The sequence below is a fragment of the Python bivittatus genome, unplaced genomic scaffold (assembly GCF_059951505.1).
Source record: "Python bivittatus isolate LINGU-HERP-01145 unplaced genomic scaffold, Pbiv_v1 ctg000700_np1212, whole genome shotgun sequence".
In the NCBI taxonomy this organism is placed as follows: domain Eukaryota; kingdom Metazoa; phylum Chordata; class Lepidosauria; order Squamata; family Pythonidae; genus Python; species Python bivittatus.
In genome coordinates, this window is record NW_028277098.1 from 76,682,779 (window position 1) to 76,703,084 (window position 20,306).

General features: G+C 38.7%; 2 protein-coding genes across 6 annotated transcripts in view; one reads left to right on the forward strand and one right to left on the reverse strand.

Annotated features, from left to right (window-relative positions):
- Positions 1 to 9,584, forward strand: part of TP53INP2 (tumor protein p53 inducible nuclear protein 2) — a 33,291-nt gene extending 23,707 nt beyond the window's left edge. For 2 of the 3 annotated variants that reach the window (XM_007430610.4, XM_007430611.3), the window contains exons 3-4: positions 6,902 to 7,250; positions 8,483 to 9,584. In XM_007430610.4, the coding sequence (XP_007430672.2) occupies positions 6,902 to 7,250; positions 8,483 to 8,732 (599 nt within the window). In that variant the 3' untranslated portion in view covers positions 8,733 to 9,584. The remainder of the gene's footprint in view (positions 1 to 6,901; positions 7,251 to 8,482) is intronic. The other variant, XM_007430612.4, reaches the window with a different exon arrangement.
- A 349-nt stretch (positions 9,585 to 9,933) lies between these two features.
- Positions 9,934 to 20,306, reverse strand: part of NCOA6 (nuclear receptor coactivator 6) — a 68,689-nt gene continuing 58,316 nt past the window's right edge. For all 3 annotated transcript variants that reach the window (XM_088154233.1, XM_088154231.1, XM_088154232.1), the window contains one exon: positions 9,934 to 18,932. In XM_088154233.1, the coding sequence (XP_088010359.1) occupies positions 18,886 to 18,932 (47 nt within the window). In that variant the 3' untranslated portion in view covers positions 9,934 to 18,885. The remainder of the gene's footprint in view (positions 18,933 to 20,306) is intronic.

Consider the following 20,306-nt stretch of genomic DNA (forward strand, 5'->3'; position numbering starts at 1 on the left):
TCAGTGAAACATTTTTTTCAAGTAGCCTTCTATAACTTGGTGTTCCTTCCATTTCTATATTCCTAACCAGCACAGCCACTGTATTAGCTTAGGGGGTATTGGAGTTGAAACTGATTCTGTTTGGAGGGCATCATTTGGGGAAGATTGGCTTAAATCAAAATAATCATTATATGAAATGATTATATGAAAATAATCATGGTCCCCAACACCACCTCTACCCCCACATCTTGTTTTTAAGATAGATACACTTCAGCAGCTGCAAGCTGAGTGATATTTTGATCTTTGTATTCCTCCTGCTATACATTCTGCCAACAATCTACAAGATGCAATGTTGGTTGCTTGAAAAAAAACAACTAACCACATTCCTCTGGGTAATCAGAGATCTAATTATGGCCACCCTCTTCCTGATACCAGAATTACACAAGTCTAACTAAAAGATCAGCAGAGCTTCCACCTTCAAACCCATTACCTCTGATGAGTAATCCAATGTTGTAGAGATTATTTTTCTGCAACAGAGGGAGTGACGTCATCTGCTGAAACGCCTGGCTAATTGATAGCTTCTCTTTGTTTTTGCAAATGAACTGGATGATCATAAGGATTTCAAGTTTTACTATTTTAATATTATCAGTGGCAGGCTGGGCAAGAGAAAGACAGAGAATGAAGAAAAACAAATTAAAATAGAAACCAGGATCTTTTTCTTTGATATGATCTCAGTTCACCTAGCAGAGTAAATGGCAATATTGAATTGTGAGATGGTTTGCATTTTTAGTTACATCTAAGGCTGTTTCTAATTAATGTGAATTACAGTAGGCCAAGACCTTTTATTAAAATTCATTTTATTTTAGAAGCAGAAAGTAAGTGCCATTTAGTTCAGTAAAACTTCTTTCCAGGTATAAATTGCAAACAAAATAAGGCTAATAAAATATTATGCTATTATTGTCCTTACACAGTTAGGATGATCTCCTGCACTTCAAAATTTGCAGATGCACCTCTGGATTAAGTAATCATAATCTAGATTAAATTCTATGGGATAATTGGACCAGTGTACAGGCACAGAATATGCAACTTGTTGTCTATGTGAATTCTTATTCAAATACTTTGAAATACAGTAAGAGCTTATGTGTGATGTACGAAACACTTCATATTCCTGTATTAAAATATATGAGAATTCAAAATTGCTGCTGCTGTTTGAAATGGAAGTCAGGCAGGTGATCTCCCATGATTTCTCCATTTAATTTTAGAAGAAGCTGCATAGAGTTTTGGTTTTGATCAGAAGAACCCTGACAGAGACAGCGTGGGACTCCATCTTTTTTCCTTGTTTTAAATCACCTACAGGCTGTTATTAATCCTTATAGCAGTGTCTCTCAACCTTGGACTTTAGGTCCCAGAATTCCCGAGCCAGCTTTCAATTCTGGGAATTGAAATCCACACCTCTTAGTTGGCAAGGTTGAGAAACACTGCCTTATAGGGGTATGTGAGAATGGTGTGTAAGTAAGACTGTGTTGGTGTATTTGTGCAAGTGACTCTAGAATTGTACATAGAGCTCCAGAACATGTGGTGAGGTCTGTGTGTTGGGAGCATAGTGATTCAGCCTGCTTCTTCCATGCAGCTCCTGAGGTCATTGCCCAGGTGTTAGCCCAGCGAGGTAGTCCAGATGAGAAGCACAACCAGGAGTACCAGCTCTATCTTTATTGTAAGGTTATATTAACAGAATCTTGCTAGTCTGAAAGTTTTTGTCCTTTCCTTTCCTTTTACTCTCTGGAAAACTAGGGAGGGTCCCTTCTGAAATGTTTCCCAGTCTCCCCCTTTCTGTGGGCTGAGATACCTTTTGCATACCTTGTCCAGTCTGCATCTCTCCCTCCTGTCTCCCAAGGTCGTTCCCCCGTACCATTACACCAGGGCAGAGATGCACAGCTTTCAGGACCAGGACCACACTAGGCTCTGAATGGCATGGCAGGGGGCAGACTCCAGGAGACAAAACTTGATATAATTTAAATTGTAATTTCCATTTAATACAGTTAATCTTGTTACACCACACGAACTTAGTTATTTCCCCCCTCCATCACGTTAACATATACTCCACAGGTAACTTTTGGAGTGGTTCCAGAGTTCCTGCTACCCCTTAGAAGAATCAGGTTTTGCATTCCTATTCTGGAGGATAAGATAGAGGCATGTTATGGTGGCCTATGCTTTTCTCCTTCTACAGTTAGAGATGCTTTGAGGCAAGGTGATTCAGAACCAGGAAAACAGCACAGGGAAAGAGCTTTGTTGTTTGATCAAAACACTTTACTTTTCTTTAGATAATTCCCCCAAAATGTCAGCGGATCCAACCAGAAACCAGATATGGGATGCTGACAGCGTCCCACTAACTGAGCCAAAATCTCTGCATGTGAAATAGTGCTGTGCCCTTGGGCTCGGAGAATGAGAGCCATACAAAAATCTAATTTAGTTATAGTAGAAACATTGTGAAAAAAAGTCTTTTGAAATATTTTATTTTCTGGGATGATCTGAGTCAGCAAAAGTATCTTCAAACTGCATCTCATAACTTTTTAAACCAACAAATCAAGGAAAAAGCCCCTGCAGTTTTTCGGACTATGTCCCATTGAGATTAATGGCAACCACAGAGAAGTACAGATCTGTTCCTGCCCTTAGAAAGTCAGTGGCCCTTACTCACACTGAGTAAGCTGGTCATGTGGATCAGACCCAAGACTTTAACAACCATGCCCCACCCCCACTCCTACCCTGGAACAAAGTGTATTCCTTATTAGCATGAACACAAGTATTATAATTTAGGTGGCAAAGATTTCTGGAATATCAGATTGGGGATGATTGCAGCAGAGAAGAAGACAGCAAGGAAAAATTAATACTGTATGTATAGGCTTTGTGCAGAAATATCGTGTGGGATCCAGTCCCACATCTCTCTCTTAACTGCAGCTGCCTTTGTGTCCTGAAAATCTACTCCCGAGGGCTCTCCACAAGTGGTGTTTACATCAATTCTGACATAGCAACACACTGCCATGTTCCCATGACATCACCCTCCTTGACAGCCAAACACATTTTCCTCCAGCTTGGCTGTGGCACCGTTCAAATAGCAAAACGTCTGTTTTTGTGGTTTGTGACAATAGACAATCTGGGGGCTTAGACATGGCCTGCTTTCCTGTTTCTGGGAACTCTTGGCTAATTCTGCTCCTGCTGCCTGACTTGGGAGCTCTCTAGTAGATTTAAGAAGCAACCTTATCAAGAAACCTCACCATCATCTTTCTACTCAGTTTTATGGTCCCTATAAAAAAAACTGTCCAGCTTGGTTTTCTCTGCTTATATAAGCTGCCAGTAGCAAACATGCTTCGTCTTCCTTCCCAGTCCCTGGGCTAAAATGAGCCATTATTCTCCCCCCACGCCCCAGTCCTGTGTAGAGACTCTGTGGTATAACATACAACCATAGTTGCAGGTGGAAGAAAAATTGTCTGGCTGCATAACTACGGTGCCAGCATCACAGCTTTCAGTGTAAGTTCATATGCAGGAAGCATGACAACTTGATAGTCAGGCAGTTTTCCTTGTACAAAGACCTCAGATTACATTATGCAGGAGCAGGGAGAGAATCAGGTTATTGCAATGCAAATTTACTGATGTTCCAACTTGATAGACCTTTTGGCATATGAGCTTTACATGCTATGTAGGGCTGTGTAATACTTCACATTTAATTCCAAAAAGGTGTTTTGAAGCATGTGGGGTACAAACACAGCACCTGTTTGCAACTCTTTAAAGCAGCCCCATTATTTTTTTCTGAAATTGGAAAAAGTTAAGTAAAGCAAATGAGGCTACTGCATGAACCTGGGAAAAGACAGCACTGCTGTGTCTACAGTGACTACATTTGTGCCCCGTGTGTCCTAAAGAACTCCTTGGAATCAAATCTGAAGTACTGCACAGCTTCAATTCTATTTTTAGACAGTTCCTTTAAAACAGTGGAAACTCATGCAAAATTGAATGTGTTTGTCCCATCTTTTGAAGATTCTTCTTTTTTCAGAGCAAGTTCCAGCAAAATCTCAATTATAGAATCCAGTGTTTGGTGTTTCTTTCATCTCTGCCAGGATGTGATTTGACAATCTAGTAAAAATGCATTTTTAAAAAATCAGCTGTTACAGTTCCAGAGTAGGTCATGTTAGAACAGTTATGGCAGAGAATGTTAAGAGTTACACCATTTATTTGTTTATTTTAGTTCTATCCCACCTTTCTCAGAGGAGCTCAAGATGGTATACATAGTGCTCCTTTCTCCTATTTTTCCACAGAGATAACCATGGACGGACACAAAATCACCCAGTGAGTTTCTATAACTGAAGGCATACTAGAGCTTGGGTCTCCCTGCTTCTAGTCTAGTATATTAACCACTACACCCCACTGGCACTATTACACAGAAAGTGTTCTCAGGAAAATTAAGACTTCTGTTTGTGTAATGTCAGTTTATTTCTGTAAGGCTTTAGGTTTGCTGTGCTGGGACTTCAGTTGATTTATTCTGTTCTGCCTTTTTTGCTAGCAGCAAAGCTTCCTCATTTTAGAATAACTGGGGGAAGTAGTAACTGCTGTGTCTCTTGTGAAATCATGAGCTCAGTCCCTCTGATCAGCAGTCAAGAAGTACTCTAATTCTAGTTGAGAAGGCACCTTCTGATGCAATTATATGTTGATACACCTAGACCTGTTTTGTTTCTCCACTTTTACAGACCTCTCTCCTTGTGTAATTAAGATGTAGCCTTATTTACTTTCATATTTGCTGAAACTTTGTCGCCATTTCAAAGATCTTTTTCTTGCTGTTTCAGCATCCTTGATGGGTTGCCATCTTTCTTAGACTTCCTCTGACTAATGAGTGACAGGCACAGCAAAAGGAGTCCAAGGCCATGCTCAGTAGGAGCTTGTTAGGAGTACCTAGAGCTTCCTGCCTTGTTCTCTGGTTCTTTTCAAATATGCAGGCAGTGAGAAGAGGAGGAAGAGAACATAGCATTCTTGCTTTGCTTTGCTCTGCCTTCATCCACTGGGCAATTGTATAGATTCTACTGAGAGGGAACAGGCAATGGAGTCAGAAGTGAGGAGGGCTTAAGACTAACAGGGTTTTTGTTTTTTGTTTTTTGCCCCAAAGCCTTGTACAACCTCAGCTGTTACAGTGGCATAAAAAAGATTGATGTAATGGAGAGATGGTGCTGCTGGAGAACCTTCTGTGTATTTTGAAAACTTACTATTAATCAAATCTAATCAGCATTTGTAACTGACATTTATATGATTTATTATCCAACTTTACCAAAAGTTATCTGTGTTTATATTTATGGATAGCTGCACTCACACAAACAAGAAAGGTTCATTTTGAATGAACCTGTTGTGCTGAAAATTTCAATTTATTTATTTATTACCATTCTCATTCAGTTTGGTAGGAAAAAGGGCTTTGATTCTTTTTTTCTTCTCCAAATGAGGCAAAATTTTCAGTGAAGGTTTTCTGGATAGAGCAGCTTCTCTGACTTCCTCCATGCCAGTCCCATGATTGTGGGGTTTTTTTCCTAAATCAAGAAGCAAGGGCGGCTGGGAAAGCTGCAGAAGGGTGGAGCGGTAATCTAAGAGAAAACAATTGTGGAGTATCCCACAAAAATAAATGAAACTCACAAGCATCACCAAGAGATTCTAAAACACCCTGAGAACAAAGGAGAAGAAAATGGGAAATCATATAACAAATGTTGGCGCAATATTTGTTAAAATTGTACAGCTAAGGCTGATAGGTCTCTCTAAATATGTGTAGGATTATTACTTTAATCCAGTGTTCCTCAACCTTGGCAACTTTAAGATAGGTGGACTTCAACTCCCAGAATTCCCCAGCCAGCATAGCTGGCTGGGGAATTCTGGGAGTTGAAGTCCACCTATCTTAAAGTTGCCACTGTTGAGAAACACTGCTTTAATCTAAAATAAAGTTTTATCTTTTGGGTCAGTTTTAATAGGATGAGACAGAAAGCGTGCTTTACAATCTTGTAAAGATTGTAGCTTTGAGGTTTAAAAAGAGGCGCTTTTTAAAAAATTGTTGTCTGCTGGAGGTGCCACCTATCTAATTTTAAATCATCCTTCCTGTTCCCAAATTTCCCTCTATGATTATTCTTTGTTCCTTTTTCAGAAATAAAATTCCTCTGTAATCTCACTGATTTTAGATCAGCACACATTTAAAGACATTAGCATCTGTAAATCATTAGCAGTTGATTTTTACTCTTTAGGAGAGATTAAGGTATTCTTATTACTTGCAAATACTCTTTTCACTCCATGTCTTTTGGATATTTTAATAACCCAGTATCATAACCTACCACCTGCTTTGCTTTGGGATATTTATCTCCCTCCTTTATGCAGCATAATAATTCCAACCTTCCAAAACTGGGGTATTTGCACAAGCAACTGAAGCAGACCTATTTCATGGCCACACATAAAACAGCACACACAGTAGGAGATTTGTGCTGACTGGAACACCTGACAATGTAGCAAAGGATGCTGGAAAGCACATTACAAGTGGCGCACAGCTGCAATTGCAAATTATGCTGAGTATCGGAGTCACCGGATAGTAGAACATCTTGGGCCAGTCCTAAGTCCTCAGGGAAGACTTCAGGATGAGTCACACCAATGCCTTTGGGGTATCTTTTGCACTAATAATGCGCCCCTTTCTCTTCTCCTTCTCTTCCTTCTTCCTTCCCATCCATTGAATATATTGAATGTGTGCACCGTTTTCCCTCCTGTAACCCACTCCTATGCACCCTGCACTGCCATGCATTCCTGTTGAATGGCTTTGCACTGTGGTCTTTCTTTTGAATTTTGTCTGTGCCATTGTTGCTGCTGTTCTGGCTGTTCCCATTTTGTGTGGCCGGTGATTGCTGTCATCTCTTATTAGATAGTTTGGCTTCAAGTCTTGGCACTGAGCAGCGGGTAGGTGAGAAGGATTCTGTTTGCGCTTCCCGTTGCCGCCATGGGTCCCTTCCACCTACCACGTCTTCACCCCACTCCCTCAGTGACTGTGTCAGCAGGTCCATGCCCTCTCAGCCTGACCCCTGCTTGATGGATGAGAGTTGGTTTGTTACCCCTCCCCCCTGTTTTACTGCAGAAGGTCCTGATCCTGTCAGTATGGAGAGCAGCCCCATGGAGGACCTCTTGATTGAGCATCCCAGCATGTCTGTATATGTCACCAGCAGCAACAGTATCATTGTGGAAAGGGAGGATCCTGAGGAGAATGTTCAGGAGAGGTAAGTCCAGAGCAGGACCTAATCGTTCCGGACATTTACTAACAGCATCCCATGTTCCTCTTCACTCATTTCACAGCTAGGAAAAATATACCATAGCCCAATCTTTCCTGACCTGATGGGTTCCCAGTGATTTGAGATTTCATTTCCCAGCATTGCAAACCAGATACCCCAATATATCAGGGAGGAGAGTTCCAGGCTGAATTAGAAAATGGCCTGTTGAATGTATTTTTGAATTGAGAATGTTGTATGTATATATTGTGTGTGTACATTTAAACTTATATAAAAGTATATCTAGGTAAGTGTGTGAAAGGAGCCAAGTAGCTGGGGAGGACTGCAGCAACTCAGAAGAACCTCTTCTCTCTCTCTCTCTCTCTTTTTTTGGAAGCCTCTGTGAAATCAGTGGGACTTACTTCTGAGTAAACATGCATAGGGTTATATCATTTGTTGTAAAAAGAATGCTTGGGGAATTTTATGCTCACAAATACTGCTAAGTTCTGATTTGACTAGCACTTCTTATTTTATTTGGCTGGCTGGAATGTTACTCTCCCAGTTAAATTTCGGCTTGTTTCCAAATGGATTCTCTGATGTATCAAAATAGATGTATATTCAGACACTTTCAATTTTCACAGAGTTCTATGTACACTTGTGAGCTCCAGATATGCCTACAAGTATGAGATTATTCCTATTTGGTTATTTGATTCCCTTCTGTGATTAGAACCATACAGAGAGGGGAGAAGCACTTGCTAACTTTGTTCACATCATTACATTTCTCTACTTGTTGGAGTGATGCTACCCAGGAATTTTGCTACCTATGGAGGACAGTGAATGTACATTACAGCAGATTTGTGCTCAGATATGCCCCCTGCTGCCTGGATGCATTGTGCATGAGGCCATCAGCAGTCCCCATTCTCTCTCCCATGGTTTTCATTACATGGTTGAATTGAATGCCTGAGCAGATACATAGTTAAATAATTTCCCCCCCTGAAAAAGTAGGAGGAAGGGAGATTTCATGAATTATCTGTGCACCCAGCTGTCATGCATTTTGTTGTAGATCGTGGGAGTTGTAGATTGTGTTCCTTACCACATTTATGAGTGAGTTGCTTATGTTAATTTTTATGAATCACTTTTTTGCTATTTAGGGAAAATGTCATGTCCTTTGTCCTTTGAAGCAGGGTCTTGCCATATCAAAAGTGCTATGTCAACTTCAATCTTGTGTGTCTTTCTTTCTTCAGTGAAATACCTGAAAACCGTTTACAGCGCCATCCCCCGCACCACTCCACTTCTCTTGCCACCAAGGCTGCCATCTTGGAGAAGGTCAATCAAGTGCGTCGGATTCAGAGGGCAAAGCAGTTGGCAGAGAAGCACAAATTGAGTCAGAAAGTCATGAAGAGGCAGAACCGTGCCAGAGAGTGCCGCCCACAACGGGCCAAACCCCAAGGCCACTTTGTCTACCAACCATGCCAGCGCCAGTACAACTATTAAGCTACTTCAGGAAGTCTACACTGTGGGGCATTATCCTTTTAACTTTTAGCTTCACTAGTTCTTCACAATGCTTTTTCCATCCAAGAGGGTTGTCTTCACTCATTTTCTGAAATTAACCGTCCCTCCCTGTGAGAACTTCCTACATTCTCATGAACTGGCAACATTAAATGGTAGTTCTTTTGTGGGCTTTTCTTGAGCTTTATTCCCCCACCCTGTTTTTAGTAACAAATACATTTTCTGATCAACGACTTCCTTTTTGCATTTAATGTCCCATCTCCTACTCTACATCCAATTTCCAGATTTTGATTTGGATCTCATAGTGAATGAAACACAACATGCCTTGCTAACATTAAGAAACAAGACAGCAAGTCAGCTTTGAAACTCCAATATATGGTTTTTTTTTAAGTGTTGGAGAAACATATATGTATCTTGGTTATTAAGAGAGACCATGTTTCTTTGTGTGAGTGTGTTTCTTGGTCCTTAGGTAGCATGAATTCACACACTGGCTATTGTAGCAGTTGCCAGTGTTAGACTAATTTGGTGCTTCCAGTGAATATATCACCTTTATTTTAATTTAAATAAGTTACAGGAGGAACAAGGTGCCCTGTCATTTCCTTTCATCCCTTGTTGTTGCACTAGAGAGCCTGTGACATCAGTGCCTTTCTTTTTGACATCACACTCATGACAAAAAAAACCCCAACAGATTGTGATGTCACAAATGGAGATACCAGGTTCCTGTGCAGAATGGAACACAAAAAAACAAGAAAGAAGCCTAACATATCCCAAGTTAAAGATTAATGGCATGTATTTTAACATACTTCCTTCCCTGAAAAATAAATAATTTGTATATTTGTTTCTTTTGGTGAGTTGATGTAGTGGCTACTCATGAATTATCAAGGAATATCCTTAATTGCCTTGAGGCTGCAAGGCAATACAATGAAAGTCTCTTGGAGTTTTGCCATTAACTTCAAATGGAATATAGATAGAACCTGAATTCTCTATTCAGAAGTGTTACATGATGCAAAGCTGCAACTTTGAAAGCCCATTTTGAGTAGATGCAATTAGCATTAACAGTTTACAAATGCCACAGAGGATATGCAGTTATGGAAAGGGCAAAGTGGTATAACTATAGTGGATTTTTCAAAGTACTCTTCCTCCATCTGATTATTTATATGGCTATCAAGGAGTTTCTTACAGTACTATTAATGGCTGTATAATTTAATGATCAAGTGTTTAGACAAGAATGGGCAACCTTTGGAGAGGCACATTTGGAAGCTTTGGGGCAGTTTTAGAAAATGGTGCACCAGGGGATGAGGTCCCATGATAGATCACAAAACACCCATTTATCAGAAAGCCAACTGGGGAGATTGCTCCCCACTACCCCAGCTTACCTTTCTAGGCCGGTGGGCATTCTTCAATACAAGCATTATTGTAGCTACCCACCAATCCTTATTTTTTAAGGATGCCTACAGGACCTACTTGAGACCCAAGGGCATTCTTATTAGAGGCTGGTATTTTTGCTTTGCAGCATGCCAGCTTCGGATTATTTTTTTTAATTAAAAATATCTAAATTAAAATCAGGTGGAGCAAAGAGCCTGGTGTATGCATAAATACATTTTAAAAGAAAATGCAAACATAGATTTACAAGGTTGCGGCTTTTTCACATGTTTTCATGATGCTGATCGTGGACACTTCTTCTAAGAGAAATATGTTCTGATCTTAGGAGAAAGAAACAATTACAAGTAAGGGGGGAAGTATATGAATTCAAAATAAAAGACTGAAATGGGAACCTCTTGGTCTGAATACATTCATTATGTACTAATTTAAAGACTGGCAAAATAGAAACTGAGATAAAGAAGAAAAGATTAGAAGAAAGGGACCAAAATTAGTAGCCTTCATATGGAGTATTACTAAAGTGGTCTTCCTTTAATCTGGTGCCATTCAGATGTGTTGAAATCATATGTACACAACGTTCCTGGCTGAGGCCCCTACCAGGTGATGGAAGCTGTAGTCCAACATATTTGAAAGGCACCATATATAAGGAAGCCTGTACTAAAAAGAAAATGCCAATGACTTAATGAATATGTAGATTTACACTACACATCAAAGGAGAAAGGATTTTGAACTGTTAAGTGAAAGCCAAAGAGAAGTGTGGGCTCTTCAGTATAGAAGTGCCCTTTAAAGTAGGGATAAGAAATCTACTTGGGTGTAGAATTTTGAAAGCTTGTCACTGGGGTTCTCTCAAAAGGACTCCCATGATGGTGCAGCTGGTCACAAAACACCCATTTACCAGAAGACAATTCGGCGAAGTTGCTGCCTGTTACTCTCTCAAGCAGTGCAGGACAATTCCCACCATCCCACTTCCTACTGCTTTTTTTTTCGGTTGGGCGGGTCAGTGAGGCTTTTGCTGCAACCACACCTAGTTTTTATCTTCTAAATCAGGGTGATGCTAGAGGCTGGGCTTTGCCCTGTGCTATGTTAGTTTCCTAAGCTTAGTTAAACGGGGGCAAGAATCTGAAGGTAGCGAAGCAAACATCTGCAGGCATACTAGGTCCACAGGCACCAAGTTGTCCACCTTGCTCTAAAGTGGGGTTCCTCAACCTTGGCGACTTGAAGATGTGTGGACTTCCCCAGCAAGGGAATTCTGGGAGTTGAAGTCCACACATTTTCAAGTCGCCAAGGTTGCTCTAAAGAATAATGTGCACCTAGATTTTGAAAGTTTGGATTCCTCTTTAAAAACCATTTCAACACTGAATGGTATTATTCCCTGTCTGAAACATGGGGATAATCTCTTCAAATGAACATTATTTCAGAGTTAACTAGATTTCACTGCAGTTGTATTGGACAAGGGCTGGTTGCTCACTTAAAAATAATCACTTTTAAAAAGCCACAGAACAGGTAGGGTAATTTTTTTTCATTTATAACTTTTCTTGTTCATTGTGTTATTATTCCCTCTAATCAGGAAAATGAGAATAGTCACATCCTGTTTTTCAGCCACAACATTTATTCTTAAAAATACTTTCCCAATATGATGGAGATACCATATTTAAATTTATTTCCTGTGTTGATTTTAGGAACTTTTATCTCAAAACAATTTAAGGCTGTGGATAATTTTTTAAAATAAAACCTTACAAACCCTCTTCTGAAATGTAATCTGAGTTAGTAAAAAGGGGAATTTATTTGCACTGCAGAAGAAATCCATGGTTTTGCAACATTTCTTAACCAGGTCTGGGGGGGGGGAAAAACACATATACACACACACCAAAATGGATACATGAAGAGATAGTATTGCCCTTTAAAGTGCAAAAGCTTCATATCAATATAACTGACCAAATAAAGATGTGATAAATATATGATTATTTCTATTATTTTATCTGGTATCTCTATTTAACGTAAGGGGTAACTTAGATGCATCTAAGAACACAGGTATCATGATTTTTCTTTTGAATGACAAATCCTCAAATTACAATGGTCTTTTGAAGACTCTTAACTACAAAAGTAATTTGTCATATGCCATTGGAAGAGTGGAGTTACAGTCCAAGAACAAAAGTCCTTGTGGTAAAGGAATTAGCTATGTAGTTCTGTGGATCCTGGTCTATATATCTAAAGCTTACATGGAATGACTGAACAGAATGTTTTCTGTCTAAAGTAGAGGCAGACCTCAATTATCTTGGTACTTTTCTAACAGTACCCATTCAGTTATGTTCTTGGTGAATGCCACCCTGCCAGGAATAAAGAAGGTAACCCTAAATACTTATCTCCAAAATTAAAACAATTCATTTAAATATGTTAGAAAAGTGCAAAGCTATGAGAAACTGCATCTTCTGCTCTTATGGCTTACTGAGAAAGCAATAGAGTTGGCAAATATGATGAGGCTGAGTCAGATGTACCAACATTATAGTAATCCAAGGATATGCTGGTTCCCTTCACATGTAATTAAGGCAAGATATTATAACTCCTTTTAATTTTGTGCTTACGACTTTTATCCTCTTTGATTTCATATTAAATGACTTTGTAGCAGCAGCTTCTGGGAAATGGGGGAATTAAGATGACTTACCAATGTAACTCAAACATATTCAAGGGGAAAATTCCTTGTAATATGTAAATTTTCATTTTAGATGCCTAGATTTCCATGAAGGGATTTATCAATTTAAAGATAGGGAAACTGAATTTATAATGTGATATTTGAATATATAACTTTCTGAGGTAATTTAGGGGACAGATTACACATTTTGTGAGCCTATACAGGTAATCCTCAGTTTATGTCCATTTGTTCATTGTGGCAGGAAGTCAGAACTCAGTCATGTGAGATCCTTGCTTAACGACCCACGCGGTCCTTGCTTAACGACAGCAACTGGGACTGCTGTTGCTAAGCAGCACAGTCATGTGACATCATGCTTTATGACTGCATCACTTAGTAATTTCAGTCCCAATTGCCACTGCTAACCAAGGAGATATTAAATATTTTACCAGAATCAAATTCTGGTGAGATATTTAAACACAACTTTAGAAAGTTCCATTTCTACATATCCAGAGAGATAAATCCTTTCAATTTTTATGCTTCTCAGGCCTTTCCCTTCTACTTAATACTTCAGAAAAAGGAAATACTTCAGAAGAATTAAAATCAGTTCCATTGATGTAATAGTTACTGTCACAGATGTTTAAGGAGGTCTAATATTAGACCCCTGATAATTTGATTCCCTTGTGAAACCCAAAGATAGTTCCAGTGTTCCAGGGTGTTCCTTCCTGCTTTAAACGTCACTAAAATATGCATTATGCTTGACCATAGCCCTAGTCACGCACCAGCAGCTTTCCCCAAATGGTGACCTTCCATAGGTAACACACATAATTAGCTGGTACCAAATTGGGAATGCTGTTTTAAATTACATTCAAATTTCTGGGATTAAGAACTGATTCAAACATTGGAATCTGAGTGACATGGTATACAGTATATAAAAAAATCTCCCTTGAGTTGAATTAGTCTTAAGTGGATACGTCTATGTTATTTTCTTGTCAGTGGTTTGCCTTTGCCGTCTTCCCAGTTTAGCCTATAGCCACTGGCTATGCTGGTAATTGCCCAAGCAATTAGCCCAACTTAACCATGCTTAGCTTTTTTGAGATCAGCCAAGGTTTGCAAAATGCTGCCCAAACCACACATTCTCCCAGAACACTTGTGTGGGATCATTAATAAAGTACATTGGCAACATATCTTGCCAGTGGGCCAGTCACTCTCTTTCAGCCCTAGGAAGCAGGCAATGGCAAACGACTTCTGAAATCTTACTATTGCCTGCTACCTAGGGCTGAAAGAGTGACTGGCCTGTAGGCAAGTTCAAATATGTGTGTGTGCACGCACACACGTGTGCACGCACACACTTCTGACTTGAAGGCATAATGCACACACACATAAATATTTGAACTTCAGCACACACCCCCTCCCATGGTAACATTTATCTTACAACAGTGCAGTTTATTTCCCACCCCTGTGTGCTATAAAGATAACTGGGAAGTCAACACACAGGCTATGTGGCAGGAGATTACCAGATTCATAGATTTAACACAGACCAGACTGAAGCATGACATACGTTAAATATGTTTACAGCAGCAAGGTTCCATCATATGTCTCTGATGTTCAGAGATGCTCAAAGCAAATTACAGGGCTATTACATCATGTCCTATCTACAATCTTCCCAAAGGTTCTGCCTGGCAATTGCTGGAGACAGATTGCTTTGTTTACTGCAAGCTAGTAAGGAGCAGGACCACTGGTCTGGCCAATAAGACAATTTTTAGATTCCTGCAATGCAGAAGAAATAAAGGTGTAATCATGGAGCTAAGCTTCCTAGAAACTCCTAGAAATTGTTTAGAATACTGTACCTTACTCCAGCTCCCCACTTCAAAAATATATTCCAGTAACATAGATCAAAATAAAGAAATGTTTTCTCCTTCTCATCTAGAATTGGATCCAACACCATTTGAAAGCTAAGCAGCAAGGCTTCCCAATATGCAACAATATAACCAGAATTTTTACCTCTTTGAATAACATGTTTAGACCCAATATGGAGAACAGGCGTAATTTTTTATTCCTTTGCAGCTGAATCCATGAAAGAGAAATTCCAACTATTGTTTCCTTGATGGCTAGAATAAGGCCCCATGCCCTGATTTTCTATATATAAAATGGGGAAAGTAAACATCATCTGTATACCTCATACTTATCTTCTGAGAATAAAATAGAACATGCACCTGTTGTTACTGTAGAAACACAAATACTCACTATTGCAGAGCAAATTCCAAATACTTAACAATAAAAGACTTTCAGTTGTTGTGCAAACTGTCATCTAACACGTTTGTAAAATGCCTGAATCATGTCACTATGATTGCAATTCAAAAATTGGTCCTCTCTTGCCAAATGAATGATTCATTCCAATAATGATATTGAAAATCACAATTATACATGAGTCTGTAATGTTAAGTCAACAGAAGGGTGCTTAAAAACTGAAGACAATGTCTTATAGCATATGTGTATATAAATACATGTAAATACGTCAAAGAGAGGATGCAAGCATTATCATGCATTATTATTAATATTCAACATTTAAAGTTGTGGTTAGCTATGCAATGATTTTGAATGAGTAGGAAACTGTTGTAATGACAGCCTTGAAAGACAGGCTGAGTTCTAGCTTTTTTGTCTTTTTCTTTTGTATCTAGAAAATCTATAGCATGGACTCAGGGAGAAAACAAACTATGTTGTTACCTTAAAAATACATGTTTCAAAAATGTTTGATTTGGATGGAAAATTCTTTAAAATGTGTGAGTCTGGTATGTCTTCATGTCCTAAAGAAATATATGAATTTAGTAATAGTAATAGTAAAATATACAGATGTAGACATAGACAGACAGTTCTGTGAAAAAGTCTTCATCTCTTTTTGAATTTTCTGAATTTTTGCACACCTTTGCCACTGTAGGTTACCAGAGCTTCATGTGACTCCTACCTGTATTTAGAGAGAGTCTGAGTGAGCAGATAACACTAAATATTGGTATTTATTTCATAAACAAAGTAATCTAACATGCAATGTGCTAGTGCAGTGTGCCAGTGTAAAAATTGCCTCCCTAGTTCAATCAATTTAATTAAAGGACCAACAAGGCCCAATTGTGTGAATACTTTATTAATTAATTGGGGCTGATTTGGGCCAGCCCTACCCTATATAAGTCTCACAAATCCATCCTGCCCCCATTACAATGAATTTCTCGTTACCCAGATTCTAGAGGCCCATCATGCCCTGCTGAAAGCCATGTTTATTTTTTTTAATGTAATTGATGCTTATCAGCCTGGAAAAGGCAAAAAAACCATTTCTAAAACTCTGGAGCTCATGGCTTCACAGTCAGAGACATGGTCCTGAAATTGGAAAAAATGGAACGATAACATTTTCCCTGAAATGGCTAGCCTATCAAAATCAGTCAAAGAACATTGCGGGAAATCACAGAGAACCCAGAACAATATCCAGGAATCTGCAGGTCTTTCTACACTTGATCTCAGCCTGAAGACTGAGAAGCGGATCTGGTGGGCTGTTTCACCTTAGCTGTATTCAAAAATGCACTTGTAACATGGGATTCATGGAAGAATATCAAGGCAGAAGCCATGGTTCACTAATAACAACACTGATGTGTTTACCAACCAACAAACAAACCCCATCCTGTATGACCTTCCAGATTTTTGAAGGAAGGTTCTATACACAGATGAATGAAAGTGGAATATTTTAGGCTACATGGATGTCACAGAAGTCAAACACTTCAATTTATATGTCTGCCCAGTCACCAAGTGACTTGGGGTGGCTACCAGAGTTCAAAAAGATCAAAACATAATAAAAATAATAATAAAAGCATGCCACACCACAGGGAATAACTCCCATCCAATGCACTGAAATGGACTCACATAGCATCCTAGCCCAGTACTTGGGGGAATGAATGAATCTGAACCTGTTACTCTCTCTCTTAGTCTAATCTACCTCACAAGCTTAATGTGCAGATAAAATGAAAGGCTATTCTGATCCTACCATTAGTGTTTCAAATCTGTTTTGACCTTACCGTTAAGTGCTCCAAGCTCAAAATATTTCAAATTCAAAATGTTTTGCCCTAATGCTTACTAGATCTAGCTAATTACATTATATTACTGCATATAATCTCATCATTAACTTCTAACCATAATGTAGGAATCCATTAACAGCAGTCCTGACAGATGACCATCTAACTTCTGTTTAAACACCTCCAGCAAAGGAGAGCCCACCACCTCCCCAAACAGTTTATTTCATTGTTGAAACATCTGTTAGTATTAAAAAAACCTACCTAACTACTACTTCCATGTAATTTAATCCCCTAGTTTCTTGGCTGGAACAACTCTGAACTATTATGTTCTGTCTTCTGGATTACAGCCCTTCTGATATCTGAAAACAAGTAATATGTCTCCTGATACTTTTTCTTCTCCAGGCTAAACATCCAACCTCTGATATTTATACATTTTTCCTCCTTGACCCTTTATCATCTTTGCTGCTCTCTTCTGGATACAATTCAGTTTGTCAATGTCTTTCCTTAAATACAATGCCTAGAAATGGACACAACATTCTAGGTGCAGTCTGACCAAGATAGAATAGAGATGCACAAAAATGCCCAATATTTCCTCATGCTGCATTGATTTGTGTATGTGTCTTTTGCACCCCTGTTCTTCCTTTTTATTTATTTCAGTACATTAGTATCTATCAGCAAAAAATACAGAAATCATGGCCAAGACAAACTTGGCTTTAGGTTGTCATTGTAAACTGCTTACTATGCAAGGACAGTACTTACTATGCATCAGCAGTTGTAAGAACACTTGCATACACAAGGGTTAGGTGGATGAAGCCAGGTAAAGCACTCTCTAGAAGACAGATACCCTCAGTGGGAATTATCAGGCCAATATTCAAAGCAGAAGGTGGGACCAGGTTGTTAAGACCCAGAGGACTTCTAGGAGAAGAGCTTTGAGACTACCAGCCTTCTAATCCATGGGCTTAGCTGGTTCCATTACAAATATTGCTAATGAAAAGAGGTTGTCCAATATTTAGATGGCCCCGCTTTTGGATCTGCAATGTACTGACAGTGAAAAGGACACAACTGTCTCAAACTATTTTGTAGTATGCTCTGGTATAATTGTAAAGATACCTGAAACCTTGAGTTTAACAAGAACAGACCAACTTTCTATTTAAGTGCAATGTCCTCAATTGTTGCTATGCTTTGGCCATACTACATATTTCCCTGAATGCAAACATCTGCTTTTCTTCATTCAGAGATAAAGAAGCTTCTGTATAAATAGAGGAAGGAATAACTGTAGGAACCAAGGTTTCTTCTTCTCCAAAAACCCTGTCTGATTATGTATTTCATCTTGCAAATAATATCGGAGAAATGAGTATAATTCTTAGACTGGGTTCAGTGCTCCATCCAAGTTTTCTGCATCATTATGACAGCAGTGACTGCAGATCAGTAGCAGAAAGAAATGAAATGTTCCGCGCCGTTCTGAAATTCCCCAGTAACTTTCTTCCCATGCAAAAGAATCTAGAGGCAAAATAATTTATCTATAAAATGAAGTATAAGTCAATGACATTTATTTAGAGCACTAGGATAATCCACATTTCACAAATCCTCCAATTTTGTTTTGTTTCACTGGTCCTTTTCTACAACAAATACATCAAACCTACTATATAATAAAACTATTTACATTTCCAAGATTGGGCCATATACAACCCTTTCAGTTGCTATTCACATACAGTACTTGACAAACGGCACAATACAATATTTTAATGTCTAAAAAAATGACAACCCTGTACTCTAGTTTGTCCTATGAAAAGTGAAAACATAGAAATAAATTTACAATTATGAGATTTTTTACAACACGCTACATCTGATGTGCTAAGCAAGACTTTACAAAACCAGAAAATTTAACAAATAGCCTGATATCTTCCCATTATTACACCTTTAAAGGAAAAAAGTTCGCATTTATTGGAAACGTATAATAATAAAATTAATTTCTGTACAGAATTGTAGTTTTTTTTAATATTTAGCAAGAAATCAGAACTCTGAATTGCTAAGTAAAATTCACACATTTATACATCTGGCATATCCACTCAGTAATTCATTTGGATTTTCTTCTTTTTGACTGCATAGCACCAGCAGTTGTTTCTATAGGAGGGAAATTAGTTTGAAAAGATTATTCATGAACCATTCAAGTATAAACATATACATAAAATGAACCCAGGCATTATATAAATTATTCTAGGATTTTCTGTTCTGTGTAAATAGTCTACCATGTTCTTAATAAATCATTTACATTTATTTAGTTCACTGAATACATGTCTATGCTAGAAACTTGCAATTTCATATACAATGTTGTTCCCTTACAGTATTATAAAAGTACAAACCAGAGCAAATAATTATATTTGGATGAATTATTGATATAATCTGAACATCCCAATCCTATGCATGTTTATTCAGAAGTTTATTGTGCTTAAATAGGTCTTACAACAAGCATAGCACTACAGTGGAAAAAGAGGATTATTGATTTTTCAGATGAGATAATTATATCAAGATTCGGTTTCTTCCTAAACCTGCTGAAAATGTTATTTGTATAAAAGTTTCTTGTAGTTAAAAGCAATATTTCTATATTATGGTGGACATAATGTTAAAGGAAAGAGGGTATGTATTGTGTAATGATCCTTAGAAGATCTCTTCCCTGGATACCACTTATTGGAGAATAGGACACAAAATAGTATGTAATTTTATATCAAATGTCATATTTTATTTTGGGAATGATAATATCTATTCATTTAAATCAATTTTTTTTTAAACCAAATACATCATCGTGTGTGGGGAGGGAAAGGGAACAATTCTCTTTGGGGATCTCATTTTCTGCAAGAAGCAGCAGTCAGCTATCTATTTCAGAGAACTAACATATGAAACTTTATGAACTGAACCTCTTGTAACTACATATAGACTTCTATTGGATTTTATATTTTGGTTTCAATACTGTAATACAATTTAGGATCTGTGTATTATATACTGGTGATTATATGTAAGTTTGAGAAGTAAAATTAATTCATACATTCTGCAAAGCCAGATTTTCCAATTTCTCTGTACAGGTAGTCCTTGATTTACAACCATTTGTTCAGCAACTGTTCAAAGTTACGGCAGCATTGAATGAAGGGACTTACGATTGGTCCCCAAAGTTACAGCCACTGCAGCGCCCCCGTGGTCACATGATCAAAATTTAGGCACTTGGCAGCCTGCCCACACTTACAACAGCAGGGGTGCTTCAACTCCCCCCACCTGCCTATCTACCCCCCATCTATGCCCTTTTGCCCCCTGCGCTCTGTGGCCCCATGCCTTTCTTCCCCAGGTCGTGCACAGCAGTTTCCTCACAAGACCTGGGGAAAATGGCTTCACGTGGCCAGCAGCTGCCTCATGAAGGGCCAGGACATCCAGGCCTTTTCAGAAGTAGGAACAAGAAGATAGTGAAGATCAGCTGGGGCAGCGGAGTGCAGGGCAGCAGGGGCCTCG